At 36.4% G+C, this 19,647-nt stretch overlaps 3 protein-coding genes and 1 non-coding gene across 5 annotated transcripts; all 4 read left to right on the forward strand.

Annotated features, from left to right (window-relative positions):
• The first annotated feature begins 1,407 nt into the window (after positions 1-1,407).
• Positions 1,408-5,271, forward strand: LOC108210925 (protein SIEVE ELEMENT OCCLUSION B). The gene is made up of 7 exons (XM_017382388.2): positions 1,408-2,105; positions 2,213-2,302; positions 2,467-2,915; positions 3,030-3,142; positions 3,263-3,405; positions 3,525-4,223; positions 4,313-5,271. Exons 1-7 carry the CDS (start codon positions 1,461-1,463, stop codon positions 4,955-4,957), a joined length of 2,784 nt encoding a protein of 927 aa, XP_017237877.1. The 5' UTR covers positions 1,408-1,460; the 3' UTR covers positions 4,958-5,271.
• A 3,175-nt stretch (positions 5,272-8,446) lies between these two features.
• Positions 8,447-12,389, forward strand: LOC108215209 (protein SIEVE ELEMENT OCCLUSION B). Its single transcript, XM_017387596.2, has 7 exons — positions 8,447-9,302; positions 9,407-9,496; positions 9,609-10,057; positions 10,192-10,304; positions 10,422-10,564; positions 10,685-11,404; positions 11,484-12,389. The coding sequence occupies exons 1-7, from the start codon at positions 8,511-8,513 to the stop codon at positions 12,129-12,131; spliced, it is 2,955 nt and encodes a 984-aa protein (XP_017243085.1). The 5' UTR covers positions 8,447-8,510; the 3' UTR covers positions 12,132-12,389.
• A 2,630-nt stretch (positions 12,390-15,019) lies between these two features.
• On the forward strand, positions 15,020-15,091 carry TRNAT-UGU (transfer RNA threonine (anticodon UGU)). Its single transcript has one exon. It is a non-coding gene; the product is annotated as a tRNA-Thr (tRNA).
• A 49-nt stretch (positions 15,092-15,140) lies between these two features.
• Positions 15,141-17,505, forward strand: LOC108211619 (uncharacterized). Of its 2 annotated transcripts, XR_010289911.1 has the most exons (3): positions 15,141-15,663; positions 16,870-16,977; positions 17,363-17,505. XR_010289911.1 is itself a non-coding variant. In XM_064089235.1 (1 exon), the coding sequence occupies exon 1, from the start codon at positions 15,269-15,271 to the stop codon at positions 15,656-15,658; it is 390 nt and encodes a 129-aa protein (XP_063945305.1). In that variant the 5' UTR covers positions 15,141-15,268; the 3' UTR covers positions 15,659-15,841. The 2 variants fall into 2 exon arrangements, 1 of the variants encoding a protein (XP_063945305.1); XM_064089235.1 differs by lacking the exons at positions 16,870-16,977; positions 17,363-17,505 and having other exon boundaries at positions 15,141-15,841.
• The last annotated feature ends 2,142 nt before the right edge of the window (positions 17,506-19,647 follow it).

Below are 19,647 nucleotides of genomic sequence, written 5' to 3' on the forward strand. Positions count from 1 at the left end.
TGGAAAATATTTTAATTTCCAAAAAATCAATCAAATGCAAACAAGCACATGAAAATTTGGAGAATATTTTCTATAAAATCAGAAAAACACGAAAAATACTTTCCTAGAATATATTTTCTAGAGTTCTATTCAAGAAAAGTGAGAAGTAATGGTCAAAGATGATCAAAGATCTCACAAAATCGAGAAGTAATGTCCACGGATAACATAACAGAGTTGTGAAATATGATTCCAAATACGAGGATAATATAGTGTTTTCGATTCCAGTTACTAACGCCGGATAATATAATTTTTTTGAATTTGGGAAGAATAATCGTGTAGCGTTTTGTTGTTTTAACCCGAGTGAAACGCTATATGAATATCTCAAGCGCTACAAGATGCAGCGTTAATAAATAGTATTCGGATTTTTTTTCGGATCGTGATACCAACACCCTCAAACACTCTCTTTATATGGACATGAATGTACATGTCTTGAAATGAGTACTCATATGTTACGATTAAGGTATCTCAAACACCATCATCGTAAGATCAATGAGATATGCAGCTACTGTGACCGATAGTTCTCTATATTCATAGTTAACATTTTAGGTAAATATAAAGCAGACGAAAGCATCTATAAAGAGGAAGAAAGGAATGAGTAACAGACATGATATCTTCCTTCAAATGTGTTTTGTTGTTTTTAACTCACTTTAGAAGAATCAGAACAATGCTAGACTATCTTTGGCACGCAAATATAATAACTTAAAGCAACATAAGAATCCTCACTTTCGAATAAAATTGCTGAGACTTGAAACACGTTGGAGGATATACTGATGACTCCAGTCTATCAGCATCACTGTCAAGTTAATTTTTCCTTTATTTGCAGCATTTTTACCGGATATTACCAGTACCGCAATCTGGTGAATCTATCACTTTTCATTTTTGCCAGACCTCAGAGTAAGATTGCGGAGTTTATGATATGTACGACCTTATATTTGTCATCAAGAACTGTTAAAATTTGAGATTTTTTTTCTAATAGTAGTTAAGCCCCTCGTTTATCAAGTCCTGGACCGGCACTGTGGACACTTAAATATATGCATCAGTTGAATATATGATGACAAATCGCGTGTTCTGGTAGCCAGAACTTTTAGAACCCTGCAACAGGTACTTTGTTCTGGATAAATAGGTTACTAAACAAGCTTACTGGCTACTTCTGTCTTTTTGCAGTTCCTTATCTTCCGAAAGTTGAGTAAAGAAGAAAGGATAGAAGGTACTGAGGGGGAATATAGCGTGACCACAACAAAGGCAGGCTTCATATTAACGTTGGACATTATTTAATTTTGATTACAAGGTAGGTATCCTCGCCTTTATTCCACACCTATGTATCACTTTAATGTAGTATATATATCTAGCACTCACCTTCCTTGTAGTATCAAGAACTCGCAATTTAATCAATATTTGCTAGTTCAACTGATTAGAACACAATGAGCAACATCAAACAGTTGGTGCCACCCCCTGCGGCCACAAATGCATCTGCTTTACAGCCGTTGAATCCTATGTCCTCTGTCCAGCAGCCAAGCAATACGATGCAGCAGGGAAATACTATGGCCAATTTGCAGTCAGCCGCTAATACTATGGCCAATATGCAGCAGGAACAGCAGCAGCAGCAACAACTACAGCAGCAGCAGCAGCAGCAACAACAACAACAACTGCAGCAGCAGCAGCAACAACAACTGCAGCAGCAGCAGCGCACTGGCAATGCTGGTGTTACTATGTATCCGACGAACACAATGACTAATATGTATCCAATGAACACGACGACCAATATGTATCCAGGGAATGCTGTGGCTAATTTTCATCCTGGTAATCTTATGACAAACACCATGCAGCCAGTTGGGAATGCTTTGGCAGGTAGGCAGCCTATGAATCCTATGTTCAATCTGCAAAATCTGATCAAAGGTGACCGTAACATGTTCATGTCTGCGGATGACAATGTGATGATGAGGCAAATATACAGCACTCATACCCCTGATGGCAGAGTGATTAATGTCAAGCCACTACTCCATATTGTTGAGGATATTTTGTCCTTCACTCACATGAGCAGTCCTCTTGATGCTACTAATTCACATGTAATGTTCTATACTGCAGCTACTATTCTTATTTTACACACACACACACTGCCAAGTAACCAAGGATATGTTTAAGATGGTTTAATTTATGTTACAATCCCATGCAGGAGGTCCATATGGATGACACGACGCACCAGACTGATGTGGTTACCATGGTTGAAGCTCTGTCCCACATAATTGATCGACTTTCCTGCGAGGTTAGTATACATTTCCTTTCACAATGTACTAACATACACATCAGCAATTGCTAGAACATCATGAACAAGTTATTAAATTCTCTGTATACCTTATCAATATAGCCATAGATGTGACGATGTCATTTGATCCTCAATTCTCAAGCAAGAAAATTTCATGTTTCCAGATATCAATCAAGTGTTTGAGTGGCTCAGACGGACATGGGACAACAGTTTCCGTCCTGCACATGGTATCAAATTACCCGTGGGATGCAAAACTAGTACTAACACTAGCAGCATTTGCATTTAGCTATGGAGAATTTTGGCTGCTTGCTCAGCTTTACTCATCTAATCAACTTGCAAGATCAATGGCCCTCCTCAAGCAGGTTCCGCTTATCATGGAGCACTCAGGGTCACTTAAACATCGGTTTGATGCAGTTAACAGTCTCCTCAGTTCGGTCATTGATTTAACAAGAGCAATTATTGCTTTGGAGGAATTACCAAGCATGTATATTGCGAAGGATGTGCCTCCATTTTCCACTGCCATTGAAATTATCCCCACCGCTGTATACTGGAGCATCAGGAGTGTCATTGCTTGTGCAACCACCATTAGTTACCTGACTAGCATGGGCCATGAGTATGTTTACAGTACATTTGACTTGATCACTAGATTTCTGCGCTAAATGTATAACATACTGTTAGAAAGCACGTTGTATCTTTCTAATCATTGTCTTAATGTTTAATTCATCAGGAACACGATATCAATGACAGAGCTGTCGTGGGAACTGTCCACACTTGCTCAGAGGATCAAGCAGATGCATGAGCATCTTAAGAGGAATTTAGACAACTGCTACCGACACATAGGTTTTTTATATATGATATTACTAGATGCAATATATATATAAATCAACACTCTGTTTAATTTGTGACCTGGTCCATATGGCGATGAATAGGTGTATATAATTAATGTTTTGGTGTTTTTAGATGAGAAGATGAGAGCTGCAGCCTACGAGTCATTGAGGCATTTGTTCGATGTGACTCACATTGACAATATGAAAGTTCTCAGGGCTCTGATTTACCCAAGGGATGATATACAGCCACTGGTTGAAGGTTCTTCTAAGAGAAGGGTAAGAATGCAAAAAACAAATTACGGATCAAATATACCTGTATATACCTTGACTAATTATAATGTAACAATACATAACTTGACTTTAAACATATGGAAAACATGTACACATGCATACAGGTTCACCTAGACGTTCTTAGGAGGAAGAATGTCTTACTACTGATATCAGGCCTAGACATTTCCCCAGATGAGCTCTCCATTCTTGAACAGATATATAGTGAATCCCGTATGCATGGAACAAGAATGGAGAGCCTGTATGAGTTAGTCTGGATTCCAGTCGTGGATCTTTCTCATGTCGTCCACTATGGAACCACCCCTGGGCACTACGGAACCACAACTGGACCATATGGAACCACCACTGAGACATTGCCAATGCAAAAGCATACTAGTACTCAGCCAGAAGATCACAGCCTGCAGTCAAGTACTTCAAAGTCAATTTCTCTGCTCTCATCAAGAAATATGGTGGATCCTCAAAACTCTTCTGCGATTTTTAAGCAGCACTGGACCGATCCTATGCAGAAGCGTTTTGATGAGCTAACATCAACTATGCCATGGTACTCTGTGTACCATCCATCAATTATTGATCAGGCAGTTGTTAGGTTTATAAAGGAGAGGTGGCACTTCAGGAAGAAGCCTATATTGGTTGTTCTTGATCCCCAAGGAAAGGAATTGAGCCCTAATGCCATTCATATGATGTGGATATGGGGGACTACTGCATTTCCTTTTACTAGCTCCAGAGAACAGGCTCTTTGGAGGGATGAGACTTGGAGGCTTGAATTGCTTGTCAGTGGCATGGATCCAATCATCTACAATGACTGGGTGAGCTTTGACTTAATTTAAATCACTTCTAGTATTCTTATTCGTACTTTCAAACTTTTGGCTAATTGATCACATTTGCCTGGTTATAGATAAGAGACGGAAAGTTCATTATTCTGTACGGAGGGGAGGACATTGAATGGATCAGAAGATTCACAAACACAGCGCGGGCTGTGGCACAAGCTGCTGGAGTTCAGCTAGAGATGGCCTACGTGGGAAAGAGCACAAAGAGGGAAATGGTCAGGAGGGCAATGTCAACAATCACAGTGGAGAAGCTTAGCTACTGCTGGCAAGACCCCACAATGATTTGGTTCTTCTGGGCAAGAATGGAGAGCATGTTGTTTTCAAAGATCCAAGTGAAGAAAACAGATGACCATCTTGATCCATTAATGCAAGAAATCAAGAAACTGCTGAGTTACGACAAGAGTGGAAGTTGGGCTATGTTATGCAAAGGCTCATATATTGTGACTAGTGGGCATGCTCAAACTGTCTTGAGCGCATTCCTAGAATTTGATTCATGGAAAGAAAATGTTCCACTTAGAGGCTTTGATGTGTCATTCAAAGAATATCATGACAAGCTTCATGTTGCAAACCCGCCATGTTGCAGATTCGAGTTCTTGACCACTGCTGGAAGAATCCCAGATGGCATGACATGCCCTGAGTGCCTCCAACATATGGAGAAGTATAGCACTTTCCTCTGTTGCCATGATGAGAATTCCATTTTCCTACCCCACTAGAAGCAACAGGGTCTCCTACAACAAATATCTATACTACTTTCTACACAGAGTGCCTTGGCAAGTAAAATAAAAGAGAACCTACCATATGCTACCTCAGTTCTCTCTCTCTCTCTCTCTTTGTTTTTTTTTTTGTTGTGTGAAGTTTTCGGCAGTACCAGTCTGTCCTACAATGTTTAAAGTGTGAGATTATTGTTCGAGTGTGTCAGTGTTGCTTTTGGTAAACTGAGAATATGTCCACCCATTATTATTAGCCTAAATAAATAAGCAAAGATTCTACTTTGATATAATATTCTGATCCAGTATGATTTGCTTAATATATAGTAGCAATACACAATCTGCATTTCTTACATTTAGCTCCTACTAAAGTTTTCATAGCTCTTTAGTTATCAATAACCAAATATTCAATCTTTATCCTAGTTAAGTATCCAATGTCTTGTTTGAGCTTTCCATACTGTTTAACTAATAATTCAGTTTTAAATTTTCTTAATTCTGAAATTAAGAACATAACATTCTGGAGTCAGGGTGTCCAAGAAAACTGTTGTAGAAAGAGCTGATGGTAAAACCATTGAAGATTGCGTATTGAAGTGGCAGAAAGAGGTTGAAGAAATCTAGGAGAGTGATGAAGAATCTGGGAAAAACATTTTAACCAAAATAGAGCATAAGCATCTTAACCAAACTCGGAACCAGCACCAGCACGACTGTGTTCAGTAAATTTAACTACTAAAAGGAAAAACATCTTAACCAAATACAGGTCAGTTCATTTTTATTTTATTTTTTGACAAGTTCAGTTCATATTTAGAATACAGAAACCTGCACCATCTCACATATACTAGAGATTATCATAAAAAAAGCACAGATAGAACAGAAGTTGAAAACAGAATAGATAAATTAAAAGTCTTCAGGTTAAAAGATGGCACAGATTAACAGAGTTAAAATCTTGGAATTTATGTGACTACTGTAACAAAGTGAAAAGGGTTCAGCTGCAAAGTTAGATCATTCAATACATTAGAAACTTTTGGACATTCCATTGGGTGATGGTAAAAAAGAGATGAAGCATTTAGCTAAAAAAAAAACAAGAAGGAAAAAAGTATGAAGCATGGGATTTGTTCAGGAGTACTGTTGGTGCTTGTCAAAATTGCTAAATATCTTGCTAAAAAAGTGTGTGAGGTTGGTTAAGCATTGCCAGTTACATCTCATGATAAATCATGGATGCATTTGAACAATTTGAGAAGGGCAAAGTTGAATTTTATGTCATTTACATGTGGAGAAAAATGAATTTTGATTTGATCAACTCGGAAATTATTTAAATTACATGTAAAGAAAAATGAGTTGTCAACTGGTTTGTCAGATTTGAACAACTTTTGGTGCTGCCAGAGTGCGGAAGCATAGGCTTATGCAGGGCTGTAATGAAGCCGAGTTCGAGTTTGATTCGAGTTTTTTCTTACCATTTGAGCAAAACTTGATTAACTTATTTATCATTTTTTCCGGTTCATTAATGTCCGAGTCGAGTTATTAGTTATTACCGAGTCAAGTTGATATCAAATTTGGGCTGATCGAAATCTTTTTGTCGAGTGATTAGGCCCAAATCAAAAGTTCAAAATCAGTGTTTAGAAGTCCATAAAAACTCCAAGAATTAGAATATCAAGCTCTGGTTTAATGGAAGAAAGTGCGGAGGATGTAAGCAGCCATGAACTTACTGGCATGCATAAGAAGGCAAGGAATTGCAAATTGTTGGAAGGCGTTGAGGATGTAACATATGATGAAACTCAAGATTATTACAGTCTTTCAACATTCATATCTTGCTCTTAGACATTTGCCAAACCTCAAATTGAAGTTGCACTTTAAGCTAAGCTTTCGATATGCCCAAATTAAATTATTTCCATCAGCTTAGGATAGAATATCACTCCAATAAAAACTTTCACACTGCTGGTATTTGCTTATACTGAAGAGGAGGATCTGATCCACTGTAACAGATACAGACTAAAGACTCAACTTGTCCATTCCCCTCGCAGCAACAACCACATTTGCCAAAACGTGAAAAGCATAGGTATTTAATCACATTCATTGAATGAGACTGTGTAAATATGTTTTAATTACAATAAAATAATTCATCATAACATGTTATAAATTAACAAGGCCAGTAGGCGTAAATACTTGGTTTTAATAGATAATAAAAAGATCAGCCAGAACATGTTATATAAACTAAGGAGGCTTCACAAATACTACCAAAGTTTTAATGTTTCGGAGTTAATAGTATAATATAGATTTAAGCATTCAAACGCTTGTAATGTCGAAGTAATGAGGTTGGCTCCCCTATTTTGAAATCTGCAGGCAGTAGGGCGTTGATGTTAAAAATATGAAATCTGCCCAACTACAGCTAGAAGATTCAACAGTAGTAGAGGTGTCTGTCACACCAATGATCTCTTGGTCTAACGCTCCTTGCTCGTCTTGCATGAGGTCGAGGCTTTGAAAAGCGTAAGATAGGTGTCTCAGTGTATTTAGTTATAAAGAAAACGCATGATCTGCCAGACGACTGCAGAAATTCTTTTGTTAATCATGTTAGTCACGTACTACCCATATTGTTTGTTCAAAATGTTAACATCAAGAAATCTTATACTAACAAATGTTTGAGTTTTAGTATCTTGAGCCTCGACCTCCTGTTCAATCTACAAATTATGCTGTTAGGAATGATGAGCAGGATGAAAAGTTTGAACATGTAGCCATGAATAATTCAAATTGCAATGGATGATGGATTGTTTCTTTTATATAATTTAAAAAGTTATCAACTTAAATATAGATATGAACATCAAAATGTTTATCTACAAATAATACAAGTAGTTCTTCTCCACATCTCATGAAAAGGAAATGGTCCTAAGGACTGAAACACGACAGAAAAAGTGAAATGAAGTGTGAGATTCAAGGAGATATGCAAGTACTTGAATTGATTTGTATATCCATGTTACTGAGCTTCAGTAAAGAAGAAAAAAGAACTGAGAAGAATCCAAATATAGAAAAGAAGAAGAAAAGAATGAGTAACAAACATTAATATCTTCCTTTATTGGTATTGTTTTGTTGCTTTCTTCTTCACTTTGAAAGAATCAGAACAATCCCAGACAATGTCATGCACGCAAATAATATAAATTACTTAAAGCAAAATGATTAATTTGATTAGTGCTTACACTTGAAACACATTGGAGGATGCAGTGTTGAAATTTTAGAAAGGTACTCAGGTTCAGATAATTAGACAATAATAACCCAAGATAATAAAGTACATTTCTTAATTATTAAACTAAGAGGTTGCTAATCTTTCCGAGAGTTTATTTAAAGGAAGGTATATGTGGGGTATGTAGTGTCCCTAAAACTGAAAATAAGCTTCAGATTAACGATGGAAATTATTCATTTTTCATGACAAGGAAGGTATAGTCACCTTTATTCTACCTTGGAGCATTGTATTGTTATGTAGTGTATATAAAGAGCATACTCAGACTCCTTGAAGGATATAGAACTAGCAATTGATCATCTATATGCTAGCTTAACTGAAAATTTTAAAACAATGAGCAACATCAAACAGTTAGTACCACCTCCTGCAGCGACAAATGCATCTACTTTGCAGCAACTGAGTAATGCAATGTCTTCTGCGCAGCAGCCAAGCAACACGATGCAGCCCTCCAGTTCTGTGGGCAATATGCAGGGCAGCGCGAATGCTCTCAACAAAATGCAGCAGGGGAATACAATGGCCAATTTGCAGGCCAGCGCGAATGCTCTTAACAAAATGCAGCAGGGGAATACTATGGCCAATTTGCAAGCAGCCGCCAATGCTATGGCCAACATGCAGCAGCAACAGCAGCAGCAGCAGCAGCAACAACAACAACTTCAGCAGACTGGCAATCCAATGTCCGGTATGCAGACTGGAAATGCAATGACTGCTATGCAGCCATCTGGGAGTTCAATGGCCACTATGTATCCAACAAATACAATGGCGACCAATATGTATCCGACAAATACAATGACCAATATGTATCCAACGAATACAATGGCCAATATGTATCCAGGAAATGTGGTGACTAACTTGCTTCCGGTGAATCCAATGACAAGCACCATGCCACCAGTGGGGAATGCTTTGGCTCTTAGGCATCCTATGAATTCCATGTTCAATCAGCAAAATATAATCAAGGGTGACCGCAACATGTTCATGTCTTCGGATGACAATGTGATGATGAGGCAAATATATGATACTCATACTCCTGATGGCAGAGTACTTTATGTCAAGCCACTACTCCATATTGTGGAGGATATCTTGTCCTTCACTCATATGACTAGTCCTCTGGATGCTGCCAATGCACATGTAATCTTTATATACTGCATTGCTGTCTTAATTATCACTCAAACTGCTAAATATCAAGTAATTGTATGCAATGGCAGTTTAATCAAAATTTTGATCACATGCAGGGTGCCCATATGGATGACAAAACCCACCAATCTGAAGTGATTTCTATGCTTGAAGCACTGTCTCACTTAATTGACCGGATTTCTTGTGAGGTATATATCTCTTATTTTATTTTATGTACCAGTGAGCAAAATATATATCAGTTGCTATATTGATGTGACTATTTATATTTGATCCTAACAATGAAATCACATATATTTACAGATATCAATCAAGTGTTTGAGTGGTTCAGACGGACATGTGACAACAGTGTCCATACTAAACATGGTATCAAATTATCCATGGGATGCAAAACTAGTACTAACTCTAGCAGCATTTGCTTTCAGCTATGGAGAATTCTGGCTGCTTGCTCAACTTTACTCATCAAATCAACTTGCAAGGTCCATGGCCATACTTAAGCAAGTTCCACTCATCATGGAGCACTCTGGCTCTCTTCAGCATCGGTTTGATGCAGTTAACACACTCCTCAATTCGATCATGGATTTGACGAGGACCATCATTGCATTGGAAGAGTTACCTACTATGTACATTGCGAAGGATGTGCCTCCATTTTCAAGTGCCATTGAAACTATCCCAACTGCTGTATACTGGAGTATCAGAAGTGTCATTGCCTGTGCAACTACCATTAGTTTACTGACTAGCATGGGCCACGAGTAAGTTCGTTTACTGTACAGATGACTCAATAATTTATCAAACTTGTTTAATATTGTTGAATAACACATACTATGTAATTCACTATTCAAATGCATTGTTTTATTTAATTATTGTCGTAATTTTAATTCATTAGGTACACGATATCAATGACAGAGCTGTCATGGGAACTGTCCACATTTGCTCAGAGGATCAAGCAGATACATGATCATCTCAAGAGGAATTTAGATATCTGCTACCTACACATAGGTTCTTATATATGATATTTCTAGATACAAGATATATAAACCAGCATTCTGTTTAACTTGTGACATTGTTCATATGGCGATGAATAGGTGTATATGATTAATGTTTTAATGTTTTTAGATGAGAAGATGCGAGCTGCTGCTTATGAGTCACTAAGGCATTTATTTGACGTGACACACATCGACAATATGAAAGTTCTTAGGGCTCTGATTTACCCCAGGGATGATATACAGCCACTAGTTGAAGGTTCTTCTAAAAGAAGGGTATGAATACAACATAAGAATTATAAATAGTACTTATATGGATGAGCCTGATTTTATTTTTTTTTAGTAGCAATAGCTTATCACCTTAGGAGAAACTGAAAACATATATGTAAAATACAGGTTCACCTGGATGTGCTAAGAAGAAAGAATGTCTTGCTACTGATATCAGGCCTTGACATCTCTGCGGACGAGCTCTCCATTCTTGAACAGATTTATAGCGAGTCCCGTATCCATGGAACAAGAATGGAAAGCCTATATGAGTTGGTCTGGATTCCAATTGTGGACCTTTCTCATGTTACCCATCCGGGAACCACCCCTGGGATCTATGGAACCACCACTGGACCGTATGGAACAACCACCGGACCATATGGAACAACTACTGACACATTTCCACTGCAGAAACATACTGGTAACCTGCCAGAAGATCACAGTCTTCACTCCAGTAATTCGAAGACGATGTCTGTGTTTTCATCAAAAAATTTGATGGATCCTCAAAACTATTCCGCTGTCTTTAAGCAGCACTGGACTGATCCTATGCAGAAGCGCTTTGATGAGCTTACATCGACAATGCCATGGTACTCTGTGTACCATCCATCCATCATTGATCAGGCAGTTGTCAGGTTTGTGAAGGAGAGATGGCACTTCAGGAAGAAGCCTATACTAGTTGTTCTTGATCCCCAAGGAAAGGAGGTGAGCCCTAATGCACTTCACATGATGTGGATTTGGGGGAGTACCGCCTTTCCTTTCACTAGTTCCAGAGAAGAGGCTCTTTGGAGAGATGAGACTTGGAGGCTTGAATTGCTTGTCAGTGGCATGGATCCAATTATCTACAATGATTGGGTGAGCTTTAAATCACTTTTAGTATTCTTACTCATATTTTTAAACTTTTGGCTAATTGATCACATTTGCTTGGTTATAGATAAGAGATGGCAAGTTCATAATTCTGTATGGAGGGGAGGACATTGACTGGATCAGGCGATTCACAAACACTGCGCGGGCTGTGGCACAAGCGGCTGGAGTTCAGCTCGAGATGGCCTACGTGGGAAAGAGCACAAAGAGGGAAATGGTCAGGAAGGCAATGTCAACAATCACAGTGGAGAAGCTTAGCTACTGCTGGCAAGACCCCACAATGATATGGTTCTTCTGGGCAAGAATGGAGAGCATGTTGTTTTCAAAGATTCAAGTGAAGAAAAGAGATGACCATCTTGATCCACTAATGCAAGAAATCAAGAAACTGCTGAGTTATGACAAGAGTGGAAGTTGGGCAATGTTATGCAAAGGCTCATACATAGTCACTAGTGGGCATGCTCAAACTGTCTTGAGCACTCTTCTAGAATTCGATACATGGAAAGAATACGTTCCACTCAGGGGATTTGATGTTGCATTCAAAGAATATCATGACAAGCTTCATGTTGCCAACCCGCCGTGCTGTAGATTTGAGTTCTTGACCACTGCTGGAAGAATTCCAGATGGCATGACATGCCCTGAGTGTCTCCAGCATATGGAGAAGTACAGCAGCTTCCTTTGTTGCCATCCTGAGAACGCGGCGTACCTGCCCTATAGATAAAACAGGTTTGTGTGCCCCCATATCAATTTCTATATATAGAGTGTGATTGTAATAAAAGATACCCTAGTACTATATGTTACTATGGTTTTCTTTCTCTGTTTTTGTTTGTTGTGTGTTTGTGACAGTAATAGCCTGTCATACGATGCTTGTACTGTGAGCTATTATATTGTGAGAGTGTGTGTGTTGCCTATAAGGCAAACCAAGAATAATGTAATTGTCCACGATCATGGATATGTCTAAATAAACAAAGATTTTTCAGATGCTTTGCAAGTTTAAGTCTGAATATCAGCTGCTGTAGATAGCTCTTGAGAATGTTTAGCATGGATTGTCAAGCTCTTGTGAAACGGACAACAGAGTCATATTGGAAACAAGTTTAAGAAGTTTGTGTATTATTTGAGGGTGAATGCCGTTGTTGCTTATTATGTGGCCGTTTGGCTGGACTTAAAAGAAGTGACTTATTGCTTAAGAGCATCTCCAATGGGCTCTTTAAACAAGCTCTTAACTCTAAATTTGAAGAGCAAGCCAAGAATTAGAGCTCCAATGGGCTCTTAGAAACTCTTTAAAAATTTAAGAGTGTACTCTCTCTCCTTTCTTTTAAAGAGTATCTAGTAGCTCTTAACTCAATATAATATTAATTTCCCTCCAATCTTCTCTCTCTTTTAGTTAACGTTTTCCTCTCATTTATATAAAATAGATATAAAATGTGAATAAAGAGCTAAGTATAAAGAGTAGCATTGGAGTTCTCGCGTTTTCCGATGTATTAACTTACTAGGAGCCAAATTTTATATTATTGTTTAAGGAATGATTTAGGAGTACCGTTGGAGATGCTCTAAAGTAAGAGCATCTCCAATAGTCTCCTAGTTTGCTCTTAAATATAATATAAAATATTGAGCTCCTAGCAAGTTAGTAAATTATTAAGAGTGTGAGCTCCAACAATGCTCTTTATACCCACTCATAACATTATATTTTATTCTTATTTGAACTCCATTATGACAAAAGTTCAAATTCCAATGGGTGAGAGAGAATATTGTATTATAAAATACAACTTAAGAGCTATGTAGGGGCTCTTAAAAGAGAGGAGAGAGAATAGACTCTTAGTGTTTTTAAGAGCCACTAAGAGTCTATTGGAGCTCTATATTTTCTCATGCTCCTTATTTTTAGTCTTAAGAGCTTATTTAAGAGACTATTGGAGATGCTCTAAAGAAGTGGATTAAAAGTGAGAAGTTGGTTTGGACTTATAAGCTATTATAAGTGTTTGGATACCGTGATTTATAATTTTTTAAGTGTTTGGATAACTTAACTTATAAGTTGGTATAGTTTCGTAGTTTTGTAATATAATTATTTGATATTTACGAAATAAATTGAGAAAAGTTGATGAAAATGTGAGATTAGATTAATATTTATATTATATAAGAAAATGGTTTTTTGTTTGCTTTGTCTCATATTTTATTATAAGTTTCATTTATTTATTTCTTAAGATTATATATATTGTAATGGACTACAATGTCTCACATTTAAATATTTAAGTGATCTATAAGTGTGTTTAAGAATTTATATAAATATTATTATATAATATTTATATATTTGAGTATTTTATAAAATTGAAGACATCAGTTTTTTTTTTTTTTTTTTGAAGTAATTGAAGACATCAGCTTAATCCTTATATTCAATAAATGAAGATAACATGATGTGATAAATAAAAAGGAATAAAAAATAAACAAAGGCAGGATGAACTGAAAAAGCCGAAGCTGATGACGAAAAAAAGCGTGGTTTTATAGCTTCTTTTCCTCCACTTTTTTTATCATTTATAAGTGCTTCATATCAGTACCCAAACGCACCGCAAAAAACAAGAAGCGGGCTTCTAGGCTTAAAAGCCCAGAAGCCTTGCTCCCAAACACCCCCTAAGGGGCCGTTTGGCACCACTTAAAAAAAGTGACTTATTGCTTAAAATAAAAAATAGATTATAAATAATAAGTGAACTTGACTTATAAGTTATTAAAAGTGTTTGGGTAACTTTTATTTATAAGTCAATTGTATTTTTGGTAATTTAAATTTATAAATTAAAAAAATTTCAAATTATTATAATAAAAGAAACTTCTATAATAAATAAAGTTTATTACATATTAAAATTTTAAAATTTTCACAAAAAAATGCAAATTACTAAAAAAAGTCCAAAAAAAACTAGCATTTCTAACTTCCAGCTTCTGACTTAAAAATCCAAAATAAGCACTCCTGCTTTTTTTTTGCCAAACACTACCTAAAAAGGAGAAGTGGCTTAAAGTGCTAAAAAAAGCCCGGAAGCACTTGTAATCAGTGTTGCCAAACACCCGCTAATATTTCATCGGAAAGACTTTTTTAAAATTGAATTTAATCAAGTCTTAACCTTTTTCGGATGAATATGTGAATTTTCCAAGATATACACGGCGAAGTATATGCTTCAATTGATTTGTGACATGTTGATGTTGATGAATGATTTTGGCATTTTGCTATCAAAATAGGTATTTATATATTCAGATGAAGTCTGCATTTGTAATGAAAAAGAACACACATATATGGTTAGTGTAGACTATAAAATATCCGTTTTCTGTTAAATGGGCTGGCTAACCTGTGCCCTAAAGGCACAAGCATGTGTATTTAATACACCTGCTCGTGGTTAACAGCTGTAGTAGAATTATTTTTTATTTGTTCAAACTGCTTGTGCCCTCGGGGCACAGGTTAGCCAGCCCGTTTGTTAAATCAGCGATTCAGCATATGTATTTGGACTTGACATATTGAAAACAAGATTTATGGATGATGCTGCACTTTGCTTCTGCAGTTCAGGAGGAATATGAATCCAGCTTTCAAACCACTTTTAGAGGTAGTAAAACTTACATATGTGAACATGAGTTGCCCTTATAGCTCAGTGGTAGAGCGCCAGTCTTGTAAACTGGAGGTCCGTAGTTCGATCCTGCGTGAGGGCATTTTTTCTGTTTCCTTTTTTGATAAAAAACAATCTTCAAATAAAGACCACCAAAATGCAAGATCCAAACACCCACACTACAGAAGTCACAAAACCCCTGTAAACCCTAATTTAAAAATCCAAACTTTCTTGTTTTCTTCTCTAATCCCTCAACTCTGGCTCACTCAACTTCAGCAAAATGGCATCTCTTTTCCAAAAACTAGCAAGAAACCAATCCACCACAAGACTCATCACAAGTTTCAAGAACCCAATTTTAAGTCACCCCCCAGTCTTGAATCATCTTTCTCAACTCAACCCAACTCACCTCACCCCAATTAGTCCACCGAGTCAACCCAAAACAGAGGACCCATTTTCTCATCAATCCTTACATTTCTACCCAAGTTTCTCATTTGGGTGTTTTCTAAACCCCATTTCTTTATCTGGGTTGGTTCAATCTGAGATTCAAGTAGACGCTGTTTCGGATGATTCGGGTATGATGTGGGCTGATAGTGTGAAGAAGAAGCGTAAGAGGAAGATGAATAAGCATAAGTTAAAGAAGCTGAGGAAGCGGCTCCGGAGAAAGACTTAGTTTTGGTGAGATATTTTTATGTTTGGAGGAGTTGTAACTCTCCTCTCTTTTTGTTCTTTCTGCGCAAAATGTTCTTGATTTAGTCGTTGAACACTTTATTTGGGAATAATTTGGAAATGTGCTTTGATTAGACTGGTAACTTATGAAGTGCAAGTGCTGAATGAGCTTTTTTGTATCGTGTTACATTTGGTGCGTGTATGGTGGCTTCACGCGATACTACATGTATTGACTCGGCAACACATTTTACTATGATCATCCTTGTTCTTCCTGAATTATACCCATAAGCAGCAGTAAATTTCCAGATGTAGGTACTGTAATTCAGTTGTGCACTTATGCAAATGTTTGTGTCATGTTTCCCAGTAATCAATTTCTCTGCCTGCATGCATATTACTCAAAACGTTTTTAGAGGATTTTAAAGGGTCTCTATCTATAACTTCCCATTTTTTATAACCCTTCCATTAGCCTGCTTCCCTTGCTTTTGTCTAACTAATGTCCTAACGGCCTATACCTTGTTATGGAAGGCACGCACTCATTAAAAGTGCTAGATTCGATTTTAAGGTGCTAATCGCTAAGGGAAATTTTACTTGTACTTGTTAGTGATAGAACTACTCATAATATTTTTGATACATAAAATTTGCAGGCACGCACACGTACAAACTTATATATTGTTGATTAAAATCAGTAACAATCTCATCGTATGGACATTCTTACAAATATAGTAGCAATAGGTCACTATGCAGCACTCAACCAATCCCACCAACTTAATCACTTCATTGTTGTTTAGCTCAAATTAAGGGCCTTCAAATTATTCATCCTTTAATTATCTTTTCTCTCGTCAACGATATTGGAAGAATAAGCTACATGCTAACATTTGAGGTTGATTGGTAGAGGAGATTAGAGTTGCCTTTAAAAAAATAAATTATGTAGGCAATTTTTTTAAGCATAAACTTATTAAATTTTTGGTCCCAATTTGCACTTTTGGACCGATTTGAGATATGTGATATTTCTCAACTTTTGCTTGTAAATTTTGTGCCTACTCGCGAAACACATGTAATCACACTTTTCGTGACATTGTGCACTTTTAAGGAAAATGGTTTTATGGAAACTCTCAAAAAATCAGAGAAAGTGTAAACATAGGCATTGCTCCTTGCGGTAGTTCTTAGAGTAACTAAGCTAAGCTTGACAATATATTTTTATGATGGGATTGAAAGGCGACGAGCTTCATGAGGCAGCTGAAGACGCCTATAGTGTTTGTGCTTGCCTTCCAGAAATGTAGTATTCATACTGGCTACGATGGAAATAGGCGAGGCATGATTGTAATAAGACTTATATGCATTTTACATCTCCGTAGTTTTAGCTAAATGCATTTTGCACCCAATAGTTTTACACCAAGCATTTTGCATCCCTATACTATAAAACCTGCCACACTTTGGACCTTTTGGATGTTTTTCTGTCATGTTTTGACCGCTACCATCAGTCAATTGAGGGTATTTTAGATATTTCATATTAAATAAAAGATTTATGTACAACTTTGATGGACAGTTTTACCGCTGTCAACTTTGATGTTAATTGTCAAACATGACGGAAAGGGTTCAAAGTGTAGCGGGCTAGATAGTTAAGGGATGCAAAGTGTTTGTCACTTAAATATTGGGTTTAAAGTGCATTTACCCTAAAGTAAAGGGGTGCAAATTGCATGTAAGTCTTGTAATAATCAAGATCTATGTCTAGGTAATTTATTTAAGTAAATTACTAGGATCAGGTACCTACTGTTGTGTGCATAAATTATTTTAAGTGTGTGGTGCATCTAAATGCAATATATTTGTACTTGGACTTAAGTTTAAATATGTCTGTAGTATTTAGTGCACACATTCACTCTTTGTTGCAAGTAAAAATTTCGCTAAAGATATGAAGAGGTCTACAGCCCTTGTGTCTCTTTCCAAGCAATCTTTTACTTCTTATCATAAGTGCAATGTATCAGAGTTTTATTCTTGATATGAATGTTAGGTGTTAGGCTCACTTCTTGGAACATTAATGTAGCCTGAACTGTCCAGTATGGATACACAAATTGGGTCTACATATTTTTTCATATTGTTGCGAGAGTTCCATCTTATATTCAGACCAGAAATTAATATGTAGATTGTCGCTTAACTTGTAGGCTGTCAACTTTTACCAGGTTTACACAATTTATCGAGACATAGAAATAAGTACCATTTATATTGACTTTTACTATAGAGTATCTAGTGGAGTTCCTTACCAATGGTGCCATATCGAACTAAAAGCAGACAACCACTGAGTTAATCTGGATTAATCTGTTTCGCAATAATATTTGTAGGATGTTGTTCTTTGGAAGCTTAGAGGTTAGAACTAGTCCATCTACTTGGAAGCTTGATTTATATGCTTTTACATAGGAGTGAGAAAAGAGAGAACTGAAAACAAAAGAAAAGGGAGTGAGGAGGATGAACAAGAATCATATAATGTAATAAGTGACAGCCTTACACTTCTGAGTGATTTTTCTCTTATACTATATAGTTTTTAAGTCCAGGTAACTATTTGTGGAAGGCCTTCGTCAGGTTAATTTTTTTAATGCTGAAATTGAGATTTTTGATGTGAATATCTTCTTTTAACTACCAAAATACCCTAAGGTTATGTTTAATATTTAGGGATATAAGTAGTAACTGTTGCTTTTTCCTGATTTAGCAATTAAGCCAGAAAAACCTTCGAAGTTAGCAAGTAAAAGGATTGTGATACGTGATGAAAATTGTAATGTGAATTATGTTGTTGCGTTTATTATATAGTACGCTATATGGCGAAGAATAGCGGACAGATGGATATATATATATATATATATATATATATATATATATATATATATTTTTATTTAGTATCTCAGACTAATTATATTCAATTGATTGTGCAACACTAATGCCGTGTTCCCAGATTTAGGGAAGAAAAGGAGAGGATGAAACAAAAAAGAAATGAACTAGGAAGAAAGCATGCTTTGTATCTTTCTCTTCCCATTCCTTTCCTTTGAATACTAACTCTGAGACTCAGCGTAGTACTCATAAACATGCTCAAGATTTATATAAAGATTGATAATTTCCGGGACAGCTAATACAGAAACATGCTCAAGATTTATTTAAAGTTGATATCTTTGTATTGAGAGAGAATGGTAGATGTTGTATTGCAATATTTGTGTTTATCTAATTTCCCATAGGTTTGACTTTTAGTTTGTTATTTAGCATTGGTGTCATTCCAATAAAATATTAAAATCTAAAAAATTTGTTCAGTGTGATACAAGCTTAATTAAATAACTGATTAAGCATAGTTATGATTTCTGCTGTACTGTTAGACTGAATCCTAATTTAAATTGTCATTTATTTTTGAATATACAAGTTTAACAAAAATAATTATTTTGTCTGTATATTTTTTGGTAACGATGATATTAAACCCTGTTAAAACACCATGTTGTCCCCCGTGGCTTCTTCCTGGGTGATCTTGTAAATTGTATTTTAAGAGTAATTTATGCTTTGATCTATATTTTTTTGTTAAAGTTATTATAGCCTTTCCCTCCTTTGTCATCTTCTCTTGTTTTTGAATTTATTCAATGTCTTTGTTCATTGCTGTTTTCATTCGGATTCATTATCTGCTTTCATACCTTCTTTTGTTTATTGTTCTGCTCTCTTCCTAGTCTTATTTCTCACTTTCTAAATCTGGAGGGACAGAGAGATGTATGTATCGATATGTGATGGTGATAGATGTGTGTTTGTAAGGATGGACCAAACATTTATTAAAAAGCTTTGATGAGGAGGCATTTTGAGCAGAATGCGGACCATGGGCATGGAAGTTGATTAACATAGTCAGTTTCTAGATATATGATGTATATGCATGCAATATATAGATGTGTTTTCCGCTCTATATGATAATATATGACCGGCTTCCCTTGCCCTCTTATCCTTTGGTTTGTTTGTGTTCTCTGTTCTTTTGGTCTT

The sequence above is a fragment of the Daucus carota genome, chromosome 3, assembly GCF_001625215.2.
Source record: "Daucus carota subsp. sativus chromosome 3, DH1 v3.0, whole genome shotgun sequence".
In the NCBI taxonomy this organism is placed as follows: domain Eukaryota; kingdom Viridiplantae; phylum Streptophyta; class Magnoliopsida; order Apiales; family Apiaceae; genus Daucus; species Daucus carota.